This window comes from Motacilla alba, chromosome 14 (genome assembly GCF_015832195.1).
Source record: "Motacilla alba alba isolate MOTALB_02 chromosome 14, Motacilla_alba_V1.0_pri, whole genome shotgun sequence".
Lineage (NCBI taxonomy): Eukaryota > Metazoa > Chordata > Aves > Passeriformes > Motacillidae > Motacilla > Motacilla alba.
This window is the reverse complement of record NC_052029.1, coordinates 5,229,981-5,255,266: the sequence shown is the minus strand read 5'-3', so window position 1 is coordinate 5,255,266 and position 25,286 is coordinate 5,229,981. Positions and strand designations below refer to the sequence as shown.

Here is a 25,286-nt window from a genome sequence, read left to right as displayed (position 1 = left end):
TGCATAGACATTCCTGGCTATAAAGGTACCAGGAGGCACTTAGGATTAACAAGTGGTTCCTCCAGCATTTACCACTGCTCTCCTGTTCCTGAACGGGTTTAAACCATGTCCTAATCACACTGCAAGTAGCTGCAGATTTATCTCCAGTGATGTGAAAGCTCTAGCCAGGTTCAGCTGGCAGTGTGCTGAGCACCACTGCAGCTCACTGGGCCACTGTTGTCATTCCACCGAAGTGACATGGAAGGGGACAGATTTTGAGTCAGAAACCAAAACTCTGCTAATGTATTAGAAAAGGTAATCTGGAAAATTCACTTTTTTCCATTCACCCACTACAGATATATTAAAATTAATCAGATGAAATAGTGCAAAAATCCTGTTGTTGTAAAAGGCTGATGGATAATTCTCATTAACCTCCTAGTGCTGGTTGCTGCAATTAATGGTGTGTTTGTGCTTGAAATCCCTCTCACAGCCCTCAGGGCACAGCCCCTGCAGGCTCTGCAAAACAATGGCTTCCAAAGGAGGCCAGTAAGCCAAGCACAAACTTGCTAAGAAAACATTTGGCTTTTTGGTTGGTTGGTTTGTTTGTTTCTAAAATAATGGCATCCAACATTGCACTTCTCCCACCAAAGCTACCCTGGAGCAGCCCCAGGGAGGCCATTTGCTGTGCTGTGCTCTCTGAAGTGAGGCAGGTTTGGCTAGGTGGACTCACAGGTCCATCCCTGCACAATCAGAGCTTTATGCCAGAAGCTGCCATGGAGAAGCTGGAAAGGCTGAAATACTCTTAGAGGTTCTCTCTGCAGAGAGGGTCATCCACAGGTACCCACACTGTGCTCTCTCTCAGCCCATGGCCCTTTGGCAAGAGCTGGCAGGTGAGTTCATCATGATACAACCAAGTTCTGAGGGTGAAATTTCACTCTGGTACCACTCATGCAGCCCTGAATTCCCAGTGAGCTGGCAGGGAGAAAGGTCTGACTGTAAACAACAGTGAATGCTGCTCCAATCACAGGCTGTTCCAACCCCTGAAAACATTCTTTTAGTGAAAAGCACTAATCCTACCAACACCATTCATTATTTCAAATCAAAAACAACAGAAAGCTGCCAGGGAATTTTTTACCTCCTCTAAACAACGGGCTTCTTCCTGTTGATTCTCTTTCACAAAGTCTTCCAGGGGATACTTTAGCCTTGGAAATGGAGCAATAGGCCAGTCCAGTGAGGGAATGTCCAGCTTGTGAATTGCTTTAGAGTGAGTTGTAGCTAAGCAACCTAAGCCCAGAGAGGGAAAAATTAAAATAATACCCATCTAGGACCAATACAAGAAAAAAGCCACCGAGAGGTGAAAATGGCCTGACTGTAGAATTCTCTTAACTGCTCTGTGTTTTTACTGTCTTCTGAAATACTGGGTAATTGGATTTAATCAGGCTTAAATGGATTGCTCTAGATCTTAAGCATCAGATTCCACATGCACTGTTCCAGAAGAGCAGGAGAACCTCTGTCAGTCTGAACAGGTTGCTCAGACAAAGTGGGTTTCATCCCTCCAAAGACACAAGCTCACAGTTACAGCAGTCTCAGGTGGCATGCTTAGAACAAGGACTGAGCTGATATAAACCATTAAAAGTCAGTGACAGCATGTTTGTGGTAATTTTACCCCAGGAGCTAGATTTTCATGAGTACAGACAGGAAACTGCACATTCAAAATGAAAATAAGAGCCTGTCTGAAAAGAATTTTTCAAAAACCATAAAATCAATATCTACTGTCACTCAACCATTCCAGTGCTGGTGGGGCTTCCAAGGCAAACCTTAATGAACCTCCAGCTTCTCCACTGGTGCTGTGTGTGTAAGGACAAGCACAGTGAGCAGAGGGGGGACAAGGGACAGCTTACCCAGGGTCCTGCCGTGGAAGCCGCCCATGAAGGAGAGCATGGCGTAGTCAGGGCAGCCAGGGGGCTGCAAGCAGAGCACACATGGGGTCAGCCAGGGGCAAACTTCTCCCCACTGCCCCCTGAGCTCCTCTTCCATCAGGCACCACAAATTGTGACAGCCTCCCATTCAGCAAGTACACTGGTCACCCCAGCCCTGCCCCAGGTCCCAAACCCTGGTGTCAACATGGATGAATCCTTGGTGTGGATGTTGTGGCTTGACATCACTGCACAGGTGAGCTCAGGCAAGGCTGAGCCTTCAGCACAGTCCCCCCCTTTGTACACAAGTTAGGAGCACACGTTTATGGGGTGGCTGGGGCTGTGGGGGCTCAGAGAGGAGAGCCTGGGGCTCCCCTGTGCTGCACCCCCATGCATTCCTGATGACTCCCTGGTATTTGTGGGGAGCAGTCTGTATCTCATTACATTTCCTAAATGTACGAAGCCCAGATTCCACTTCCCATGTAGCAAACCAAACTTTTCCTCCCAATCTTCCCTTCCAAGCCCAAACCAGTGGTACATCTGCAGGTGTGGTAAAGAATAAATGTTACCTGGTTAATCATGCAAGATTCCAGTTCTTCTTTCGTGACATTATTATGGCCCCTCTCCTTGTTCTGCAAAAAACCCAAACAACCTAACATGAGCGCTCCTGTAGTTGTAACCAAGGCATTTATGGCTGAACCACAAATGAGGAATGCTGGTATTCAAGACTGGATTCAAGGAAGACCCTGACAGTGGCTCTCATATGCTGACTACATTCAAAAATTTCTTTATTTCCTTTGCTTTGTAACTTCTAAAGTTGTGTCCATATAAAGTAAAAGCTTAGACAAAGAGGTTTTAATAAAGATTTTATACTAGATTGAATAAAAACAATATCATGAGCAAGACAACCTCCAAGCCTCACTTTGTCTTGCAACAACAATTCTGATTGTAAGTACTCATTTCTACATCTAAACCTACAAAAATACCTTAATGTTTTACTTACTCTGTACCACATGAATATTGCTTTAAAGGCATTTTCATTAGAGCAGGATCCACAAGACATGGTCATCACCTGTGACAAACCCTTAGGAGCCACCTGTCAGCAAGGACAGAAGATTACTCTTGAAATACTGAACACAAGTATAGTGAAAAATGATAATAACAGTGGTGATAATAATAGGGATCAGTCCACAGGTATCTCAAACTTACTGATAGCAAAGACTCCTTCAGTTTTTCTGTAAAGTTCTCCGGAGGTAAAATCCCTAGGGCAGGTCTGTTGATAAAAGTGCTCTAAAAAGACAAAGGAAGAGGAATTGTTAGGTCTTACTATCACATGGAAAATATGTTGATATCAAAGCAGTTCCATTTTATTCTAATGATAAATACCAGGCAGAAATCTGTATCATGGCACAAGTAGTTTTAAGCTAGGGATTACTATTCCTGCCTTAGCATGTCCAGTCCTTACTACTTTATTCTTGCTGGACACCTTAGGAAAGGTGCATGCTACCTCACACTGACCTTTCCTCTTTAATTTTGCCATTTAAACTGCTCAGTCTCCATTTTCCTTATACACAGGAAATATGCTTTAAAATCTTCATGACTTGCTTTCAGTTTGAGTAGCTAAATTCAGTCAGGATAGCAGCATTTTCATCCTTACTGACTTCAAGACAGACCATTTTGGAACACTGGGAAGGTGGAGCCAGGCTCCAGGCTCTTCAATGGAAGATGAGGAGCCATGGGCATGAATCAAACCATGAGAAGTATTGATTTGGGTACAGGGAAAAGGTTTTGCAGGATGAGAACAGTGAAGCAGTGAAACAGGCTGTTCTTTTGGAGATCTTCAAGGTCCCAGACAAAACCCTGAGCTCCCTGGTCTCATCTCACAGCCACCCAGCTTGGAGCAGGAGATTGAACAAGACACCACCTGAGGTCCCTTCCAACATCAGTGGTGTTGTGAACTGGCCACATCAGGATTCCCACCTTTGGGAAAGGTAATTTTGGTGTCAGGGAACAGCAGCCTGCAGCCCACACAGGGGTTTCTAAGGAGCAGCTCTGGAAAAAGCCCCTCAGCCTCCCCAGGGCACTAATGGAGATGAATGTCACATTTATGCAATTAATTTAAATTGTGTCATGGATTAAAATTGATTCATTGCTGCTCTTGGTCTTTGTGGGTAATCTTATTTGATTCATACCGTGCTACTCTTTATTTTAAATTAAATTTTCTCAGAGAAGGACAAGCTCAATAAATTTGCCAACTGCCAAGCAGCTTTATTTGCCCTTTTCTTTTGTTTGTTGTTTTTCTTGTTGAACAAGTAATGGCTGAAATTAAGGCTGAGCTTTGATGAGTTAAGTCTCCATGGGTCTCCAGATGGGACACACAGCCTCCCCACAAACACTCATATTCTCAGTGCAGCTCAAGCTTGCACATTTATCAGCATCCTTCAGTCCTTCTCCAACACAAATATTCATTCCAAGAGGTGTGAGGCACAGCAAGAGGTGTAAGTGGTCCCACTGCACCCTGTAAGGACATTTCATCAGGATTCCTAGGGAAAACCAAGTATTGCACAAGACAGAACACTGGATGTGCTTGGACTCTGGAAATTGTTTAAGTGTCTTACTTCCAAAACACTGTTTCAACAGACTCAAGCTTAAAAGAAAACCTAAGCAAGGATGCTAATGACAGGTTAACACAAAGGGTTTGTTTAGTAGCTATGAGAAATCATACTTGACTTTTTATCTCAGTTCAGAAGTAAATTTTCATATCAAGTTCAAAAGAGAAGAGCACAAATTTGTTGTGAATTTGATTATGGGCTGTCACAGTCAATTGACAACATTTGCCATTAAGCAGAAAAGAGTATTTTTCTTTTGTAGTTAATGAGATACCCAGAACTGAGAAAAACAGAACATTGACATCAAGCTGCTGTGGGCTCGAATAAACAGATGCACATTCTGTGCTTATAGCTGGCTGTAGAGAGGGTGTGTGGAGCATTACAGACAAACCAAATGAAAAGTCCCTCTAGGAAAACACCAATCCCTTCGCTAACACTAATGGAAGTTGTGCCACCCGTGTGGGATTTTGGAGGAGTTCCTTCACTGCAGGCTTCCAGGAGTGACACCTGCCCTTCCCCAGTGGGCAAATCAGCAACTGCCACCAGCAACTGGGCTTTTGGATTTTTTAATTGGTTTGGGGATTTTTGTTTGTTCGCTTTTTAAATCTGGCTTTGCCTACTGCTGCATTATAGTGAAGATATTATTCTCAGAAATCATCTTTGTGAGTTAATAAAGATGATTAAGTTAATAAAGTTAATAAAGAGTTAATAATGTTCATAAATATTAGACCTTCCAAAATATCCAGATTTGCCTTTGATAACTCCAGCATTTCTAGTACTATTTTTTTGTTGTTGTTGTTATTTGGGTTTTTTGTTTGGTTGGTTCTTTGTTTTTGTTTTTTTTTTAAACTTGAAGTATTTTAGTCCTGGGAAAGGCAGAATTTCTCACCTGAAGACATGAGTATTCCATAAAGGAAATCAGCTCAGGGAACTCAAATGTCTGCATTTCTTTGCCCTGCTGGAGTGCACTTAGGAGATGGGAATCAGCCACTATCCTCAACTTCAAAAAAACCCTAAACTTCCCACAGCATTCCAGATGTAGGGCACCATGTCCAAGATACTGTATTCTCTCTTCAGGTTTTGGGCTTGCTTGCAGGCTCAAAAAATCTTCAGAAAACATTATTAAACTTATTGGGACAGTAAGTTTGAACTAGGATTTAAATGTGGCTGCAAATCTATCAAGTGCTTGCATCACCCAAATGTTTACTTTTTGTAAAACTTCCCAGAGGTTTTGATGTTTTCTTAAACACCACAAAGCTCTTTTCATCTAGTGAGAAGTAAAGCAAGCAGATCCTATCATACATTAAATTGAGTCATTAGCATTCACCATCAGTCTGAGGAAAAAAGAGAAAGCCCACAACAAGGAGAGAGAGAACTCCTTCATGTCCTTCATGTTCTAATTCACTTACCAGGTTCTGTGGCTGCTGTAAAAGCTTTATCAGAGAGGGATGGCTGTAACCTAATTAAAAAGAACAAAGAAAGAAAGCAGTTCTTTTTATCTGGTTTCAATGAAGTAATGCAAAGCATAACCTAGAGAATAACCATAACTTCATGCTTGACTGTTTATGTGTAACTTGTATATTTTTAACTCCTAATAATGGGACTTCTTTTAAAGTAGGACAAACCTCTCTTGGGCTCTTTGTCCCTCAGCAGCCTGTCTGGGTGCAGGGCACAGCACAGCACTGCTGTTGGGAGCTGTGGCACACCCATTTCCTTACTGTGACAAAGTTTTGCTTGATGCAAAAAAACAGTTTATCCTTCTTACTAAGAAACTAAGATAGCTTCACTTTGAACACAGTGAAGGTGCTTAATTTAGACCCATTGATAGTCTAAAGGTTAACTTGCTTGCTTACAGGCAAAACCAATTTATCTGCTGTTAAGAAAAATAATCTTTGAAGGAGGCCAGAAATTTAATTTCAAACCTATCTCTAATGTATGAAATACCAATGCCAGAGATTAACATTATCTTTTAAATTTCCTTGTGGAAACGGTTGGAAACCTCACCTCCCCTACTGCTCAAGAAGTCAGACAATGGTAATTTTGTTACAAAAGCTCATTGTGCTTCTGAATCCCCATTGCAGTGGAATGACAACAGCTCTGATTATCCTGTTTGAGCAATGGAGCATTAGGAGACTGTGTTAACAAAACAATTATAAATTCAGTTTTGAATACTTTAGCTGAAAACAAAAGAATATCCATATTGTTTTAGCATGTCATGCTGATAAATCTGTTAAAATTATTACAAAGATAATAATACTGGCTATTTGGGACACAGAACAACTAAATCTGCATGGCATCTGCTGTCATGGGAAGCGCTGTTCAGCTGGAGGGAATGACACATGGAGAGCTGTGTCCTTGAGAACTGCACCTGTGGCTGCCACTGAGAGCCCCTTGGAGAGTAAATAAAGTGTTTCAGAAATCTCCAAAGCACAGCTACTACCATCGTTCAGGAAGGCCAAGGATCAGCTCTGGTGTTGCCTGTAAGAACTTGCAATCCTGTTGCTGGTGTTCCCACACGTGGATGCCATTGTATCAGAGATACCATTCTCCTACAAACACAAACCTCTGTCACCTCTGATTTACCCTTCTGCACCCACACTGAATCTCTCTCCTGTTCTATTCACTTCAGGCCAAGGGGTCTGGTCTTCTCCTAACACTCCCTCATCCTTGTGCCTCCTCAGAGGGGCCCCAGGGAAGGAGGAGAGGATGCTGAAAAGCCCAGCTGCTGTGACAGGGTCTGTGTGACAGGAGCTGAGCTGGCATGTGGGTTCACAGGCAGGAATTAACACCAGGAAGAAGTAAATGCTTGAATAACCATTACATAACTGTGGTATAACTGTGGCAGACAAGTCAAACAGCTCCAGGCTGGCATGGCAAACAGGCACTGCCTCATTGCAGTGCCATGACCAGCACAAGGGTTTGCAGTGTTACAAATCTGCTCCCAGAGCTGGCTCTAAGGAGGAGCACCTGCTCCATCCCTCTTGCTGGGTGTCTGGATCAGCGTGACAGGAACGTACATGTCCTCCAGGCTCATGAATGTGCCTGTCTGCAAAAGGAAAAACAACTACAGCCTGCTAAAATAATGAGATGGAGAAAGCCCAAAGAATCCTTTGAACTGAGCAGCAGGCTGCTGTCAATAATGTCAAACTACACCTCTCTGCATCTCCCCAAACAAAACAGACCTTCCCAGCACTGAAAAACACATTGTTTCCTTTGCTATTCCAGGATGTTTTTGGCAAACATGTCAATAACATCCTTCTTGCATTTGGCTCCATGGGGTTTCTAACTCTATTAGACAGAATAGATGCAGGATGAAAGGACAGCTGTGCTACAACTGCCCATAAAAGTGTGGTTAAAAACTATCTCAATTTTTGTTTTTCAGCAAGAGACAGCCTAGAGCATCTTTGCCTAGAGGTTTTTTATACTTTATTTCTTATCTTTCCCCACAGGCACTTATTACTTCTCAACCTCTGCTGATAAATATATTCTAGTGTAACAGATCATTATTAAATCTTGGGGAGTCCTGACAGATTCATGAAAGGTTTTATTGAATTTACTTGCAGAGAGATAAGCACAGATGACTAACAAGCACCTTGTGATCTTGTTTTGCTCTCCCAGTCCAGGCCCTACCTCTGTCACCAAGAGAGACATTATTGGTAACTTGGGCAGCTTCAGATAATCTTGCCATTCAGTACAACTGGAACATATAAATTAATGTTGTGTGTTAGGCCTGTAAGTATGAAATTTTCATTTACTCTTTGTTGCTGCACATCCCAGAGCCATTATCTGAGAAGAATCAAGAAGCACTGTACTGTAGCTCCTTTGGGACTGAGGAATGTGTTCCCTAGGATAAAACCCAGCTTGTCCTTGGGAAGGCACTGCCTCATGAGAAGCAGGAACTACATGGCTTAGGAGGGTCAATCACAGCACTGGAGTCTTGTCCTACGTCACCAGTTTCAACCAGCCAGAGAAAGTAAACTGCAGAGCCCCTGCCCATTTCTGCCCATTAAGAAATTATCTCCTCCTTAATACGTCAATATTTTATACACAAAACTGTATTAAAAGAGCTACGCTTGCACTATCCAGCTCCAGAAGGTCAGAAAGCCTCAGTGCACTGTCTGTACAATTTCTTTTTTTTGGAATATGCACTGACTTTCATACTTCGGAGTGTGCATTTGACTACATGACCGAGACTTGTTTCTCCAAATCAACTTCTTGTGTGAGGAATGGGAAGCCATGTAAATGCACCTCCTTTCCTAGAACCTGAAATCCAAGCTCACTGGCATCCAAGCATTGTGCTCCTGCGTCTCACCCCTATTTCCTCACGAGCAGAGGCCAGGTTATCTCAGTGCGGCCTGAAAGATGCAAAGCAGTGAGAACTTGTGTTGGGGGAAACAAGCTACAGACATTGCAGGGTTCTGGAATTTCACTGGCTGAGTGCTACAGGACAGCAACAACACTGGCTGCAAAGAAGGCTGGGGTAAGTGAACACCCACAGCAGTCACAAGGTCTTAGTGCCAGAAGTTTGGTAACAACCTGAACATCATCAAATTCTGTTTCCCAGGAAAGGAGGCCTGTAGGGATGATTTTGAGTCATCACAGTTTCTATACATAGCACAAGAGCTACCTTTTAAATTACCCCAGCACTTTTGCTCTTTTTGCTTCTGCTGAACTGTATTTTTAAGCAGCTGAGAGGAACCATGGATGAGGAGCACACAAACTGGACTGAAGTGAACTCCTACTGAAACCTGTATGCCTTGCAGTTGGGGCTCACATTTCTGCCTTGCTTCTGCTTGAAAGGCTTCACAAAGCAATCAGCTGACTCTCCCAGGCACTTGCCAGGCCCTGTGTCTGCTCCCCCAGACAAATGAGCTGCCACTTTTGCTTTCAGTCAGCACCACAGCTCAGTGCTGGGCTTCTTTCATCCTGCTGCAGTCCATGTGGCCCACTATTTTTTTCCCCCCACTTATTTTGAGATAGAAATGTTAACTAAAGCATATAATTTCAGGTTAAAAATGTCCACATATGCTTATTAATGTTTAAAACACTAACATCCTGTTACAGAAGCACAAAGTCACAGATCCAAGCTAACAAAGACAATCTGAATTGTGGAACTTGCACATTCAAATTGAGATTAATACTAGAGCTCTTCCTGGCCCCACGATGTTCTTCAAGAGAGCTTTAGGTATAGAATTTGTGGTTCCTCCAGCTATCCAAACCCACCACTACACTACACAGCAGTGAGATGTCCCTGATCACAACAAGGTGTTCATTATGTCACTCCTGTTTTTTAAAATTAATCAACCAACTTCCCTGATAGTGCCTGAGATAAGAAAATTACAGAACAAAACAAAACAGGTTGGGAACAAACCAAAACATTTTGGTACAACTATCTCCTACCTATTGGGATGGAAGAAATCTGAGAGTAGAGATCCAACATACGATTGCCATCTACATCTACGAGGTAATTCCCTCGGCTCTCTTCATAATTGCAAAAGAAGTGCACAGCTTCTGCATTCTTCAGGGAAAAAAAAAACAATTAGTGCTTTAAAAAGTGGCAATATGTAGGAAGGTGCAACTAATGGTTATACAGCCAAATCTGATAAAAATATCTAATGCTAGGATAAAAAGACACATTATATTCACTGCAAGGAAATAATTGTACAGCTATTTTTATAATGACTGTTAAAAGGGCAAGTCTTTACATTTTCTACAAAAAATGAAGCACAGACATGGAGAAACTGCTCATCTTAGGAAGGTAATATGTACTTAGGCTGACATACTTTTAAATTCAAGCCATAATATACCTTGTTTTCACTGGCCACTCTGTAACAACTCTGAAGTTTTTCTTTAGACACACATAGTTTAAACACTTATATTAAAAAAAAAATCCCTGATGCTAGCAAAACACTCCTGCAGTATTCAAAACATACTACAAAATATTTTATTCAAATATATATATAAACCACACATAATGTACTCAGTGTGGAAAACTGGAGTCAGTGTTTCACCTTTCTTTGTGGCACAAACATACAAACCAGGATTTTAAAACAAGTTCTGAAATCAAAGTGTTAACACCCCCCAAAACAGAAAACTTGACAAATTACCTGAATGCCATTCAGCTTCTTCATTAATTCCTGCATAAAAACAAATGTCACAGTCTCAGGTGTGTAATTAGCAAATACTGATGGAGAATGTTTATTTCTTTGTTATGATCCCATAAATCATAGGCAAACTTTGTAGTCCTGTGTGCTTACCAGGCAACTCTACCTGCCACAGGAACTTTCATGGTGCATCTTGCAAATATTACAGTCAAAACTATGACCTGTGGCATGCAGAGCTAAACGGGCTGCAAACACAGTTTAACTGTAAATCTCCAAAAAGGGAAAGCTGCCTCTTCTATATTGACCAACTGAACTGAGAAAACAAGAGAGAAATCAGAAAATAAGAGAAGCCAGAGTCACACAGAAGGGATACTGGTACATTGGTTCTAGAAAGACAGCTCCTTTTATTAAAAACAACAAAAAAACTCACAAAAACCAAAACCCACCACATGCACAAATGCTGACTCTGCCAGAGTATAACAACATCCAGCAAATTCAAACTCTTGCTTCATTTCAAAACCAAAGCATTATTTCACATAATGAAAAGCTTCTATTTCAGCAAGAGGACAAGTGACCAAGCCTGATCAGATGTTTTATTAAAATGATGCTCTTTTGCTTTGAATTATTCTATGGGAGTTATTATTATTATATGGGAACTTAGCAGTTGAGATTCAGATCTGCCTCTCAGAGAGGGGCATTTTATTCATGAGCTTTTCATTCTCAACCTCCTGATAAAAGTGGGCGTAGGCTTATGGAATTATATTTATTCATAGCAGATGTAAGGTTTGAAATGAATCTGTTTTCTAGCAAGTTAGACACAGCTCAAGATAAAAAAACCAAGTTACTATACTTTGGAAACTTACTCTAGATCGTGGTCCAGGAACTTCTGTCTTCATCAGAGGTCCATCATAATCAAAATCCACGTCAATTTTAGCTGCAGCTTGACTGATATACCTGTGTCCTGTAAGAGATAATGAAAACCTGAGTACAGGCCATATTTTCTGTGCTCTCCTTTTAGAAGATACATCCATACCTTGCCTGACTGAAAACACTTGACAGATGAGACCAATTACACTGAGCTGTCTGAAGTGAACTATGTATCTCATCTTTGACCAGTCTTAAAATAAAACTAATACCAGTGAGGTGGCTTAAAAAAAAACCCAACAAAAAACAACCAAAAAATCCCAAGGCAAATCACAAGGCAACCCTAGAGAAACGGAGGCAAGTCCTCCTGCAAAGCACAGGAGGACTGAGGGCACATCTCTTTCCATCTCTTCTGTTGAGTCTGTCCGTTATGCCCTGTGCAAGCCTTTGCCATAAATTCCCCACTCCTACACAGAGATGGTCAACTACCAGTAATAACCAAAAAGCCTGATGGAGTCTACAGGAAAAATCCAGTATGATGCCTTTCAACAGCCCAAAGAACACTCTTTGGGAAAGATTTGTCTCAGAAAGGTAAATGGCCTTGTCTCACATAAACCAGCATCCTGCAGTGCAGCTCTGAAATCTGAGTCCCAATCAGTGCCAGCTTTCCTTCTGATCTTGCTGGTTTTTATCCACACGTGTAGGGAACCATAATAAACTTGACACCTTAATGAAAACAAAAGGTAAAAATCTCCTGTGCTTTACCAACAACAGGCTCTGCTTCCCTTTCTGAAATAACTGATTTAAAACACAGAGTTTAGGCAAACCTCATATGACAGAGTCAGTTCTGGCAAGCATGTATTCCAAATATGTACATATTCCATTAAGGGGATTATGGGATAACATGAGGATTGTACATTTGCAAAAAAAGGAAGTACAGACACTAAAGCTGTACCAAGGTGGCCAGCAGAGACCATGAGCTTGCTCTGGTTACATATTGAACTAAACCAACATTCTTGGCAATTACATTTTTGCCATGGAGCATCTGCAAGCCACTACCCAGCACGGTATCAACAACAAACTGATCTTAATACTCTTAACTTGGGGGAATCACACTCAGACCTGAAAGAAGAGGGCGTAACTTTTTGACTATCTGTGGCAGGCATTTTTAAGCTGGTGCACTTTAGATGGCCCAAAATGAAGATCCTTAGCTCTCCTTGTCACCAGCTGCAGCTCAGATCCAGGCTCAGCATGGCGAGTCAGGCAACACCAGCTCTTGCCTGGGGCACTTGGAGCAGCAGGATCTGAAGGTACCACTCACCACATCCTGCTGTGCCAGGGCCATGCTGCCAGGTGCCAAACCAATAAACTGCACCCCAGTTTGGCAGAGGTGCAGGGAGGGAGATGCCTGGACAGCCAGGCCAGCAGTCAAACACATGGAAATCCCTGGGGTGCAGCACTGCCCCCAGAAACCCTGGCAGCACCACTTCCATCCATACCCACCTCTCACTGCCAGAGCTCTGTTCCAGCAATGTACTGAAAATGTTTTGTGTTTGGAAGCAACAGTTGTTAAATAAAGCAAATATTTATCAAGGAAAGCAGAAGGTATCCTGTGATACTGCTCGGCAGTGCTTCGAGCACAGCCATTCAGCAGAATTTCCAACAGCGACTCGAGACATTTGCCTCAGCTTGTGTCAGCCCAAGCTGGGATGTCTCAAGCAAGCCTGATTTCAAGAAACTATTTGGAAAATCACCGCCCTTTGAAAGCATCTTTGAGTACTTAAAGTCCCTGCTCATCTTGGGAAAACTTAGTCTGCAAAGATGATTATTCTCCCCAGCTTAAATTCAGATGCGTCAGTGCCTCTCTGCAAAGCTATTAATAGGTTTTGTTACAGCAACACCATTTTTATGTCATTCTGTTTAACATTCATGTAAATTGGAGACTGCATGGCAACTGCTCCACTGAGGGGGGAAAAAGCTACTGCATATAAAAGATCAAAAGGTGACTCTATTGGCACACCCAGGGGACATTGGGGGCACACCCAGGCTGTGCCAGCCACGGCCCTGACACACAAGGGGCTCTCCTGGCTAAGGGCACCTGAACAGCACAGACACAACCTCTCTTTCTGCCATATGGCCCAAGACTTTTGCAGCCCGATGCTCCCTTGGTGCTCAAGGACATGTGCAAAGCCTTGTGGTGACAAAGGCAAAGAAGCCCAGCAGTCTGGAGTAGCTGAGAAGTCCAGCTCAGCTGAGGGCAGCAGTTTTCTGAGCACAGCGTATGGGCCAGCCCTGCTCCCTTTCACAGCCCATTCCCTCATTTCCAGCCTCACCACTGCCCTTGCTCTGCAGGCCAAACAGGAGCTCAGGCCACTCTCCAAAGGCACAGAGGAGGTCAGAGCCCTGCCAAAGGCAGCCTGGACACTCCTGCCTGGGCACTCATGGCTTTCTGGCACCCCTCTCTCCACACCCCCTGCAATTTATTCTGCAGGCCCCAAGAACAGCAGGACACTGGTGCTGCCTCCTGCTCTCCAGGGCTGAGGCCCTGCCCACAGCACAGCTCTGGGATGTGGCTGTTCTCCTGCAAAGGCTTTTCCAGGCACTTGGACAGGGTGATGGATGGCTGCATCAATACCTGCTTTGTTTAGGCTGGAGGAGGATTTCAGGCCATGCTCTGTCTCCCTTGCTTCCCCCCAGCCCCAGCATCAGCACCACAGTCTCCTAATGGTGCAAGAAAATGCAAATAAATCAGGTCACTCACTGTAGTGCTTCATCCCCTGGGGAACTGCAGCAGGCTCTGCTCAGCTGGCATTTCTATCTTGAAGGTACTCAATGAGCTTTGCAACTCAGCCCAAATTTTCCTGTTTGACTTTTTAATATCAACTTACCCTGCAACAGAAACCCTGAAGATACAAGACACAATGTAATTCAGGCTACTCCAACTTGATAGTTAGGAGTTTTAGAAATCTGCAGGCCAGGAGTGGGTTTTTGCCTCCCAAAAAGACAGCAGAGATGGGACAGGTGAAAACTGAGATTGTCACTATGACCAAGCAAGGTATTTTCAAGAATTGAGACTCCCTGGTGGCTGGTCCTTCAGTGAACTAACAGCATTAACTTTGTAATAAAAGGTAATCCCTTGATTTTCTGTCGACATCTGAACAAACTGCCTTAGAAAAAGGGGATTTTGTGTTATATTATCTTAAGAACAGGAGCCAATGGCATAACCTCAGCTCTCATGTTACAAGTGTGTAGAGCTAATGGGCTCTGACCAAGTGTCCTTCTCTACTGAAACATTATTAAAGCTCTTAAATTACATTTAGCTGACATGACCAAGAACAGCACCCTTTTTTCCCTGGTAAACAAAGCTGTCTCTTTTTTATCATGGCAAAAGTCAAAACACAACCATAGGTTAATGAATCTGATTCAGAGAGCACACAGGCTGAACAATTTGCACAGAATTTTCTACCCATCCCATTTAAAGAAGGTGGGCATAATAAGTTAAATTCTAGTTTTCTTGCAGACTTCTCCAAGTTCTCATCACACATCATCTTTTTGAACACTTGAGTAACATCAGCAAATTATCACATCCTTCCTTTTCATCCAACAGGATGTCATCACTTGCTAGCAGGCAGAAAAGCTCATTTCCCAACTTTGCTTCCCCACGCTGCCCCCCTTGCTCTCCAGGGGTCCCAGTCAGCAATTTCAACAAAGTGCCACATTGCTATAGCAACATAATTAATATAAGTGCACCCTGCTAATTTGGGGATGCTGGTAGTCACAAAGAGCACCATTGCTGGCAGGTCTGTGCTGAGTGCTGATCTCTGATAACAGAGCTGCAATCAAGGCAGGCCCAGAAAGAGCTTGAACCTCTCATGTGTTTGACCAAAAATAACACTCACATTAACACAGTTCCTGAGTGTACAACTGGATATTAGCTGGGAGAAACTCCAGTGGAGGCACTGAAAGGACATGGGTGTAATGAAGAGAAGGAGCAATTCCAAGGAAAAGGAAAAGAAGAGGAATGAAAGCCCATGGTGGCATAAGCAGAGCTCTCAAACACAGGTGTCTTGCTGTGAAGGGCTGTAGAGGGGAGGCTCTGCAGTGCCCAGGGAGGCACATGCCATGTGCCACTCCACTGCTGCCCTGTGCATGTGCAGACAGGCAACCTCCCTTGCATGCCCTAAACTTCCCCTCCACAGTGTCAATCAAACCACCTTCCAGACAGAATTTTTAGAGCATGGAGGCCCTGACAGCCAAAAGTAGGAGGACTGTGATTTCCTCCGAGTCCTCTTTATGTGTTACAAGTAGAATCTGTTACTAACAGATCTTGAAAGGGAATGGCAAAAGGCCAGGCTAGCTAGAGATGTTTGGGAAATGAAGATCACTATTGCATAACATTGTGAAAAGTGAGATTGCTATTTACAGAGTGCTTATGCTGCAAGATCAGAAGCTCTTCCACATGAGATTGTCTGTGTTTCAGCACTCCCACATACACACTTTGGATTCTCCAAAGATGAAGGAAAAAACTAGTACCACACAGGCCATAACAAAGTGGAAACTCCTGGAATCACAAACCAACTCCTCAGGAGTAGTTAACTCTCCTCAGGAGAGTTACAGGAGCATCCAACCACTGGTCTTGTAGTTCTTGTGATCTGAACCAGTGGTAACATCCTCCCTCTTCTGACAGTTCAACAGCTACAGAGCTCACCAGGGCACCTCTGGAGGTGAGCAACCAAGCACAAGGAACAGCCAGGTGGGAAAACAGCCAGCACTGCTACAGCCACCCTTTGTGGCACAGAAGGAAGAAGAAAACCCAACAGGAATATCACATTCACTCAAGGAACTGAGAACAGCAGTCCCAGCTTGGACTCTGCCTTGTACCAGAGCCTGCTTACAGCAACAGGTTTTATGTGATTGCTTTTATACAGCTCAGCTTTTTGTGGAAATATTTGATCAGACAGAAAAGTAAAGGTTCCTCAGTCCAGCAGAAGAGGTTGCATCCAGTATCCAGGGCTTCAGTTGAAGCTGACCTCAAGCTGACCTCTACAATCCCAAGAAGGGGATTGTTCTCTGCTTCTGCCACACATCCTTCACACAAATCCAGGCTGTTCTCTCTGATTTCCTTAGGGAGGCTCTCAATGTACAAACCAAATAAAAAAAGTAAAATGTCTTAGCAAGGATCAATACTGGAGACAAAAGTGTGACTGAGAATAAATCATTCTCATGGCTTTCCAGCCTCTTTGTGGTAACTGTGACGGGAACAAGTCAATAACTAGTATGAACATCTCTCAGACTTTACTGCAGTGCAGCCAGGTGCTAAACATTATTATCCTCTCCAGAGAGACAGGAAACAGGCTGAGTTAGGTGAGGCACAGCCTCAACAAGTGCTACTCAGTGCACTGCAATGGAAGGACACAGATTCTGAAGGAGAAAAACTGGACCTACAAGGAGAGACTCAAACTGAATTCAGCAGAGAGAAAAGTATGAGGTCTTGGAGGAGACAGTAGTTATCAAACATGTAAAAGGCTGCTGCAAAGAAAAAAATAAACATTCCACCCTCTAGGTCCTTTGAGGGCAGGACAAATAGTAAGGATTTGATTTTTTTCCTATTGTGAAATTTAGGCTAAATATTAGAAAAAAAGTTTAAAGGTAAGGTCAGTCCAGCAATAAGCAAATTGCCTGGGGAGGCTGCAGAAGCTGCAGAACAGATCAGCATCCTAGAAGGGCATGGGCACGCACTAATGCAAACTGATGCTACCTTCAGGCAGCAGCCTGACCTTCTGCCAGGCTTTCAGTGCAGGATTCAAAGACAAATTCAGCCCCTTTGGATAATCAGCAGGAAACTGAACTACATCTCTGGAGTGCCAGCCTGTCCTCATAGCTATGGTACTGCCCTACCAGCCAACAACCAACTGCCTCCAAAGCATGGAGCCAGAACAGCTTTTCTGCTGCAGTGCTCAGCTGATAAAACCAGAGCTGGCACAAAGGGAATAAACACTGACACGCACACTACCAGTTGTGATCAACTTGCAGCACACCAGGCTGACAGAAGCAACAGAACTCAATTCAGGTAAGATGTAACACCAAGATACACCCTCATTCTGCACCATCAGCTGCCTCTCCTGGCCCTGCCTGGCTGATTCCCACAGAGAGCATAATGCAGGAGGCTTTGTAAAAGGAAGATTAGGTTAGTTATTCACTCTCTTGTCATTCTGCCACCCTTCACACTCTAATGAACTCTACCTTTGAGGGCAAACTATCAAGCAGATCAAATAGAGAAGGAAAACAAAAGCATATCTGGTTAAGGGCTTATTTTCAAGAAGGGTGTGATACTTACAGGCTTCACATTTTTGGGTAAGATTTAAGTTGGGTATTGCTTATCATTTATTACCTTATTATCATGTGTTTTGCTTAGCTTTTGCATTTTGATCAACTTAAATGATTTCCATTTTCCATCCCTAGTTTGCTTGCCAGGGTTTAGCATTGTGTAAGGAGACCAGTATGCAATGGTTAAGTAACAAAGATTTTCCAACTAGAGAAATAGTCAAGGATGAAAAAAAATCTCTTTGTGTAAATAAATTTATTGTAGATTCAAGATGAACAGGAAGATTTGCTTAATGCACACATACAACTGAAACATGACAGCCTACAAACACAAAGACCTACAAAGAGGCAATCTATTCCCTCCTCTCCACCTCCATCCCCCCTTGGCAACACTGTCATTTCATTTTCCACAAAAAAAAAAAAGTACCAGCACAAATGGCGCTGCAGGATTTCTGTGGGAGTAATGTACAGTCTCTTTTTTAGCCTGTAAAGCTCTGAACTCGAGTGCTCAAAAATACCTTGGAGGCAAGCACTCTGGAGCAGAGAGCTTCTGGATGTCACCCTGAGCACTCCCCTAAAAGCCACAGAGCCCAGCAGCACTGCAACCTGAGCTGGGGCTCAGGAGCTCCAGCTTTGGCCACAGCCACCAGAGCCTCCTGCCTGTTCTGTGAGGCAGCAGGGTCACAGGACACACTGTGAGGGGCTCTCCTCTTGCTCCATCACTCCTGATCTCTGCTCACTCACACAAGTGCCCAGACCCAAAGACCATAGGACTCTTACACAGCCTGCAGCCAAGGCTCTCTATTATTTGCTTCAGTATTTTAGCAGGCTTGGAAGTTTCCTGGAAGCAAGGATGGATTAATGGAGCCCAGAGCTGCCTGCCTTCCTTATGGGGATCTACACTCCCCTCACTGATGGTGACAAAGGAAGAGGAGTTTGGGCACTGCCCTCCACTGCCCACCTGCACCTCTGTGCTTGGGAAGCAGCAGGAATTGTACAAGACACTGGGAGGGACAGGGAGCATTAAGTGATGCTGAGGTGACAGATTAGCTCAAACCCAACACTCACTGCTCCTGCCCAGGGAGGATAATCAGTGCGTCACTTCCAGAAACAGACACGCATCCTGCACTGAAAAACTGACCTAATATCTTCTAATAGTTATAACACCCGTCTTGGTGTTCTTTAGTCAAAGGTCAGTTGTTCCCTGAAGCATATTATTTAAAAGGAAATCAATGATGTTTAAGTTTCTGAGCAAATGGAAGGGTGTGCTTGGTTTATCCTGGCAGTGGCAGAAGGAGCGCAGTGGCCTTGCAGAAGGAGGGTGGAAGGACAGGAGGAACACTAAGATTTACTCAGTCACAAAAAAAAGCCATTCAGCCACACTGTACTCAGTGTGAAAGTACATGGAATGGATGTTCTTAAGACTCCACACTGCTTTGTCCAACACAGCCAATAGGAATTTAGTTTCTTTATCTATTTCACAAAGATGCTAAATTTCATGCCAGGGCCAAGCCAAAACTTGCCATTGACTTAGGAGAAAGTAGTTTGAACTGTGTGGCAGTTTTCATTTCACACTAGAGCTCACTCAAGGCAGAAACATACACCCCAGTGAGGGTCACATCTTCATGCCAGTCACACAAAACCTCTTCACAAGGGAAGATGGGCAAGGTTGTGCAACACAGCACAAAGAGAAAACCCAGCTTATTTCGATGGATGGTTGTCTCATCTCTGCACCATGTAATGCCAGAGAGTAAAAGCAGAGCTCCAAGGGCTGAAGAGCTTTACTTCAGTTTAGCATGTTTGCAGGGCAAATTATTAACTCGATACATTCTTGTCTGAAGAATGGAAAAAAAAAACCCAGATATATTTTGGACAACAATTGTGGTCCACTTTGGACTACAACTGCATTATTATCTAAGAGGCAGAACATCATATTCCTCAAGTTTTGAAAGACTCAACACCACAGGATAAACCTCAGCAATGTTCAAATTGGAATTCTGTCCACCACCATAAAGTTGACACTTACCAAGTACAAAGCAGGAAAATGCAAGGAAACACTTACCAAATACCAGCAGTCTGGAGTTTTGCTGCAGGCAACAGGTAAGCTGTCGACTAAGCAACATTGATGCCATTTTATCTTTTCTTTACTGAAAAAGACTCAATCTTGAGAGATTTCTTTCTGGCTGATGTTCTGGGGAAAAAAAAAAAAAAAGCAAACAGTTATTCATGTCCCTATAGATGCAGTCACTATTACTGTGTTGTTCAACTCCCCCTTTCATTAATTTCCATCCAAAAGCACCGAGAGTATGTTTGATGGATTAATGCTGATGTTCAGAGCAGTCTCAGGATTGAGCCCCACATCTGATTCTTGGCTTGGTCTTGCTAAGGCAAATGACTTCTAGGCTACAGCTGTATGTCCCAGCTTCAGCAGGGCCAGGGGGTAAAGGTCAGTACCTATTTGCCCTTGCTCTTCATCTCTACTTTCTCTGTATATGCAGCCTATGTTGAACTTTAAGAAAAAAAAAGTGTTTCCAGTCAGTCTCTCAAGCCAAAGCTGTTGTTTTTGATTTTACCTAAGTTTATGAGAAAAACCTCATCTAATACAAAATACAGGAGGACAAGCATTAGGAAATAAAAGAAAATAAATCTCCTGAAAAAACAGCTTTTTACCCATTAATGACAATTCTGTGAAGAGAGAATGTGAGAGCTGAGATTGTCCAGCCTGAAGGCTCAGGTTGCATCTCATCAATGTGTAATAAATACATGATGGGAGGGAGTAAAGAAGGAGCCAGGAGCTTCTCAGAGGTGTCCAGTGATGGAATAAGAAGCAATGGGCACAAACTAAAATACTCTGAGCTCCACCTAAACACAGGAAAACTCCCAGCAGGTTGCCCAGAGAGGACATGGAATCGCCATGCCTCCTGGGGATATCCACCACCCAAATGGTCCAGAGCAGATTGCTTTAGGTGTCAGTGCCTGGGCAGAGGGCTGGACCAGACCCCTCAGCTCCCTCCCAAGCTCAGCCATTGAGTGATTCCACCTCAGCTGGTTACATACAAATGACCTTGGAAAGTCAAGCAGCATGAAAGATAACATGACTCCCTTTTCACTACGGACCACTCACGCAGAAAGCCTGGCTGAAGTCAGGAATAGATAAAACAGGTCATTGAATTATTATCCAGGACACAGGTTAAATTCAAACTTCACACTTATCAGCATGGCCCCTGTGTTCTGTGTAGAACACTGGAGCCCTTTGCCTGGCATTTGCACTTTGCTGGATGCATCATGGACCATGGAGCCGCAGTGGACCGAGGCTGGCGGTCCAAGTGACAAAATGTCACTATTATCCATAAACCTGGAAAAAATTCTATTTAACAAATACACTCAGAGTAGAGCTGGTCTTCCAGCAGAAAGAGAACACAGTTCACAGCTTCCATCAGTCCTATGCCATCAATAAAACATGCCAGCAGATGTTCATGAACAGATGCAGGGAAGTAGCTGAACTATTGCTACCATGACAGCAAGTATCTCGTTCCCAGAACTAAAATATCAGAAATTTAGTTTCTATATTGCCTTTATGCAAATTATTATTTGTTCTCCTTAGCAGTTGAGCTTTTTCAAAATATATAAAAGAAAACAAAAAACTTCTTGCCTACAGAGATTTATAAATTCATAGACCTCTTAAGACTTAGGAACAAAAACAATTCCCTGTGCCTCCCCAGACAACTGACATAGCACTTGGTTTCACTTAGTTCAAGTCAAAATTCAAGGTAGTTTGCAATGTGCCAAGATGAGCAAACACTTGCAGAACACTTGTGTACACACTGGAAAAGCAAGATTGCCTTCCTAAGGCTTTGGGTCACAACTGCAGAGGGAAGTAGTTAATTTTGCTTTCAGTAAAGAGGAACTTCACTTATAAGACAAGATTAATTTAATTAATTCACTATGTTTTCTCTCTCAGCTTCTTTCTTTACTTGTGCTAACTTCTGCATAATCAATGTGTGAAGAAATATCCCAACACCATAGATTTCTTATCTCATGACCACCCTCTAACAAAAACTAAATGCCAGTCTAAGTCAGTAAGAAAATGCCCAGCACCTCGATTGATGTCCTCTGCTCAGAGCTGTTTATCTGGTCCATTCTACTCCAATCTCCAATTCCCTCATATGTTTGCTCTGCAAAGTATTACTTTTTTAAGAGTCTGTAGGAAGCTGTTAAAAGGTGAGCACAGCTTTGCAGGAACTCACAAAAGGAGCAGGGCAAACATACTTAACAACCCACCAAGGTTCACTCCTTGTTCTCATGCCCTTCAGTCAACTCCCATGGGGGTTTTGCTGCCAGCTGTCCAATCTTCCTTCTGCACAAGGGTGAGATGCCTCTTCACCTACAAATCAAACACACCTTCCATAGCTGTACCAGGTCTCCTTTCTTCTTTCCCTAGGTGAACCACACCTATGTCTGCTTCCAGAAGTTAGTAGTTATGATATTTTGTGAAAATCCCTTTGCGAGGATTTTCTTCTCCTGAGAAGCTGAGAGGACCTTAACCTCAGCTTCAAGTGTAAGCAATTTGTTATCTGCTGCTGTGGAATGCAGCAGGTGCTTCCTCCATTGGTCAGTGTGGGATGTTTCTACTTGCTGACCAATCAAGGAGGCAGCAGCTCTCAGACTCTCTGGGAGTCACAGAACTTTGTTATTCATTCCTTTCTATTCCTGTCTCGACTTCTGATGATTCTTTCTCTCTGTTCTTTGTAGTATAGTTATAGTGTGGTCTTTTTAAATATAATATATATCATAATATAATAAACCAGCCTTCTGAAATGGAGTCAAGATCTCTCCTTCCCTTCACCAAATCCTAACTGCCCTCAAGACCACCACATCACCAGAACGTGACTTATTTCTAATTATATTTACTGTTTATCTCAGGTCCTTTAATAGCTAAACTACAATATTCATTAGAGGCTGAAAAAATATAATTGGAAATGATACTGGCTTTCTGAACTACTCAGAGAAAAAAACCTACTGCATGAGGCTTAAAAATAAAGTAGCTTAGCCCTAATTTTCCTAGACAGTTCTTACATAAAAAGTTTTATCATTTTCTAGTCCAGAGTCAGAATAAATCACGTAACATCACATGTGACTATAACTAAACCCAGCGTCTTTTCCATCTCCATTATGCACACAGGCTCTCACAGGAGATCAGCTGATGTGATTGGGATCTTAGTCTAAGCACACATTATTTGGTTATCACAATAACTGCTTAATTTTGCCTCCATAACCCAACTCCTGATCGATTCCCACCGGCCCAGCCTGATCCAGCACTGCAAGCAGCAGCAGAGTTTGCAATCCAGCAGAATCAGCTCCTGCACGTGTCAGAGCCGCAGAGGTGGCACGCTCCATCACCCACGCTCCGGAGCCGCTGCAGCCACGCAAATTCCCAAAACCCAGGCAAAACACAGCCACTAATTTCAGATATCTGACAGGAAAGGGGACGGGAAGGACCATCAGAGTACAAAGATGTGACCCCCTTCCAGAAAAAGATTCATAAGTCTTCCCTAAACATTTTTCTTCCACTGGCAATTGTCTGAGCTGGAGCAGGCCATCGGTGCAGATGACTCCACAGAACTGCTATTCTGAAGTGAATCTCAGTACCTTAATTTTCCAAATACATTTGCATAATTTTGTCAGTAATTTTGCATTATATAAACTGTGTTTGCCACTGCATGAGTTTAAGTCACAGCCACATTCTTCTAGTAAGAGAAATTATTTTCATTTTCAATGAGGAAGCTCAGTCCGGTTTATCACACACATGAAACATAAGGATATGTGGATTTTTAAATGCATGCTGTGAAATTTGATGTATTTTTTTAAAGAACAGCTGCTAAATTTCTGTAACAAGAGATTATTTCTGACAGATAAAACTACTTACTAGAGAGAACAGCAGTCATTCAGCAGCAGCAGCCTACTGGGAACACAGAAAGAAGTATTGTTTCCATGAGTGAACGACCTTGTTTTTCCTGGGGGGGGAAACCCTGGAAAAAGTTTTAGAAAGAGGGGGCTTGATCCTGATACAAGAGAGAAAATAGACAAACTAGGAGTTTGTGCAGCAATCTCACTGCCTAGCACAGAAGCTAATGCAGCATGACATCGAGTGCCAGGCTGCAGCTCACAGAACCTGCCCTGGAAAACATCCTCTGGGGAGGAGCACAGGTAGAGGCAAAACAGACCCAGCAGGATGGGAGGAGAAGTCAGCTCTGCACATTTGCATCTTTCTTGCAACTCTGCCAAAGACACAGAAATCTGTTTGAAATTCATGGGGGCACATTCATCTGTCCCTCAGCTGCTCCAAACCCATTTAACCAGGAACAATTAAGTGTTTAGAAACAGCAGCACAAGCTGCATTGGGCAATTACTTCACAAGACTTCCAAAGAGTGGATTTGGGGTGGCTGAGGTGCAGGGAGAATCCTAAAGGCAAATTTATTCCTTCTTTTACTGTTTTCCTTTGCTTGACTCTTCTAGGCTGCACAGCAAGGGTACAGTCATGCTAAGTGCTAATTGTGAAATTTCAACCATCTCTATCTCTGAGTCCCGTTTGCTTGGATCCACCTGGATGTGAACCCAGCAGTAGGCTCATACACTGTGAGCTGCACAGGGGCTGCTGGGGGGTGCAGAGGCTGCAGAGCCCTGTCCCTCTCTCAGAGCTCACAGCAGCACCAGCACTGTGCCCCAATGCCAACCCTCCCTTCCCACAGCCAGCCTGCCCTGGCACAGACAGGCTGCAAGGAGGGAGTCCCACCAAGGGTCTTTATTTCACAGCTCAGCATGCTTTGACACTGCTCTTTCTGCATCTGCCTTTTAACAGCAGAAGGAACTGCAAATTGAGTAACCAAGTCAGCTGTGCCTAAAAAGGACAATGTTGAAAAGTCAGGCAGGACCCAGGTCCATCCTGGACTTATTAAAGGGGTGCAAATCTCCTGGTTTGTAGTGTTCATGAACAAGCATCTTTGTTGACACAGGTGATTTAGCTCAGGTATTTTACTTCTATGAACAGCTCAAGGAGATCCCAGAGTCTGGAACACTCCCACAATTACAAAAAGAAATATAAGTAGGGGCAAGGTAGAAGAGAGTGAAGGCTGCCATCTGTTAAACATAATCATGTCCTTCTTTAGTCTGCATTGGAGGAAGAATCAGGTAATGCAATGTCACCATGCATAAAAAGATCCAAAGAACACAGCGCTTGCTGTTTGAAAATGGCACAGCCCGACCCGGCTTTGGGGAGCCCACATGCAGCAGAACAAAGCAGGAAACAATTGAATGAGTTCACAGGGTGAACTCATGACAGAGCACAGGGTGACTTCAGAAATCCTGACTTGCCGCTTTAACCACTTAAATATAGTAAACAATGTAAATAAAGAGGGCTGGCAGCATGCTGATGGATTTAACTGCAGTTCACTTGGTCCCAGGAGCAGAGTTAAGAGTTCAGTATGGACTA

General features: G+C 43.3%; 1 protein-coding gene across 5 annotated transcripts in view; it reads right to left on the bottom strand.

The window, feature by feature from the left end:
• ABAT (4-aminobutyrate aminotransferase) overlaps positions 1-25,286 on the bottom strand; it is a 49,926-nt gene that overhangs the window by 7,395 nt on the left and 17,245 nt on the right. For 4 of the 5 annotated variants that reach the window (XM_038150868.1, XM_038150870.1, XM_038150871.1 and 1 more), the window contains exons 2-11: positions 19,859-19,987; positions 11,472-11,569; positions 10,612-10,641; positions 9,905-10,022; positions 5,914-5,963; positions 3,105-3,185; positions 2,899-2,991; positions 2,465-2,527; positions 1,881-1,944; positions 1,115-1,263 (exon numbers count right to left, since the gene is read on the bottom strand). In XM_038150868.1, the coding sequence (XP_038006796.1) occupies positions 1,115-1,263; positions 1,881-1,944; positions 2,465-2,527; positions 2,899-2,991; positions 3,105-3,185; positions 5,914-5,963; positions 9,905-10,022; positions 10,612-10,641; positions 11,472-11,569; positions 19,859-19,928 (816 nt within the window). In that variant the 5' untranslated portion in view covers positions 19,929-19,987. Of the gene's footprint in view, positions 1-1,114; positions 1,264-1,880; positions 1,945-2,464; positions 2,528-2,898; positions 2,992-3,104; positions 3,186-5,913; positions 5,964-9,904; positions 10,023-10,611; positions 10,642-11,471; positions 11,570-19,858; positions 19,988-25,286 lie in introns of those variants that run through there. The other variant, XM_038150872.1, reaches the window with a different exon arrangement.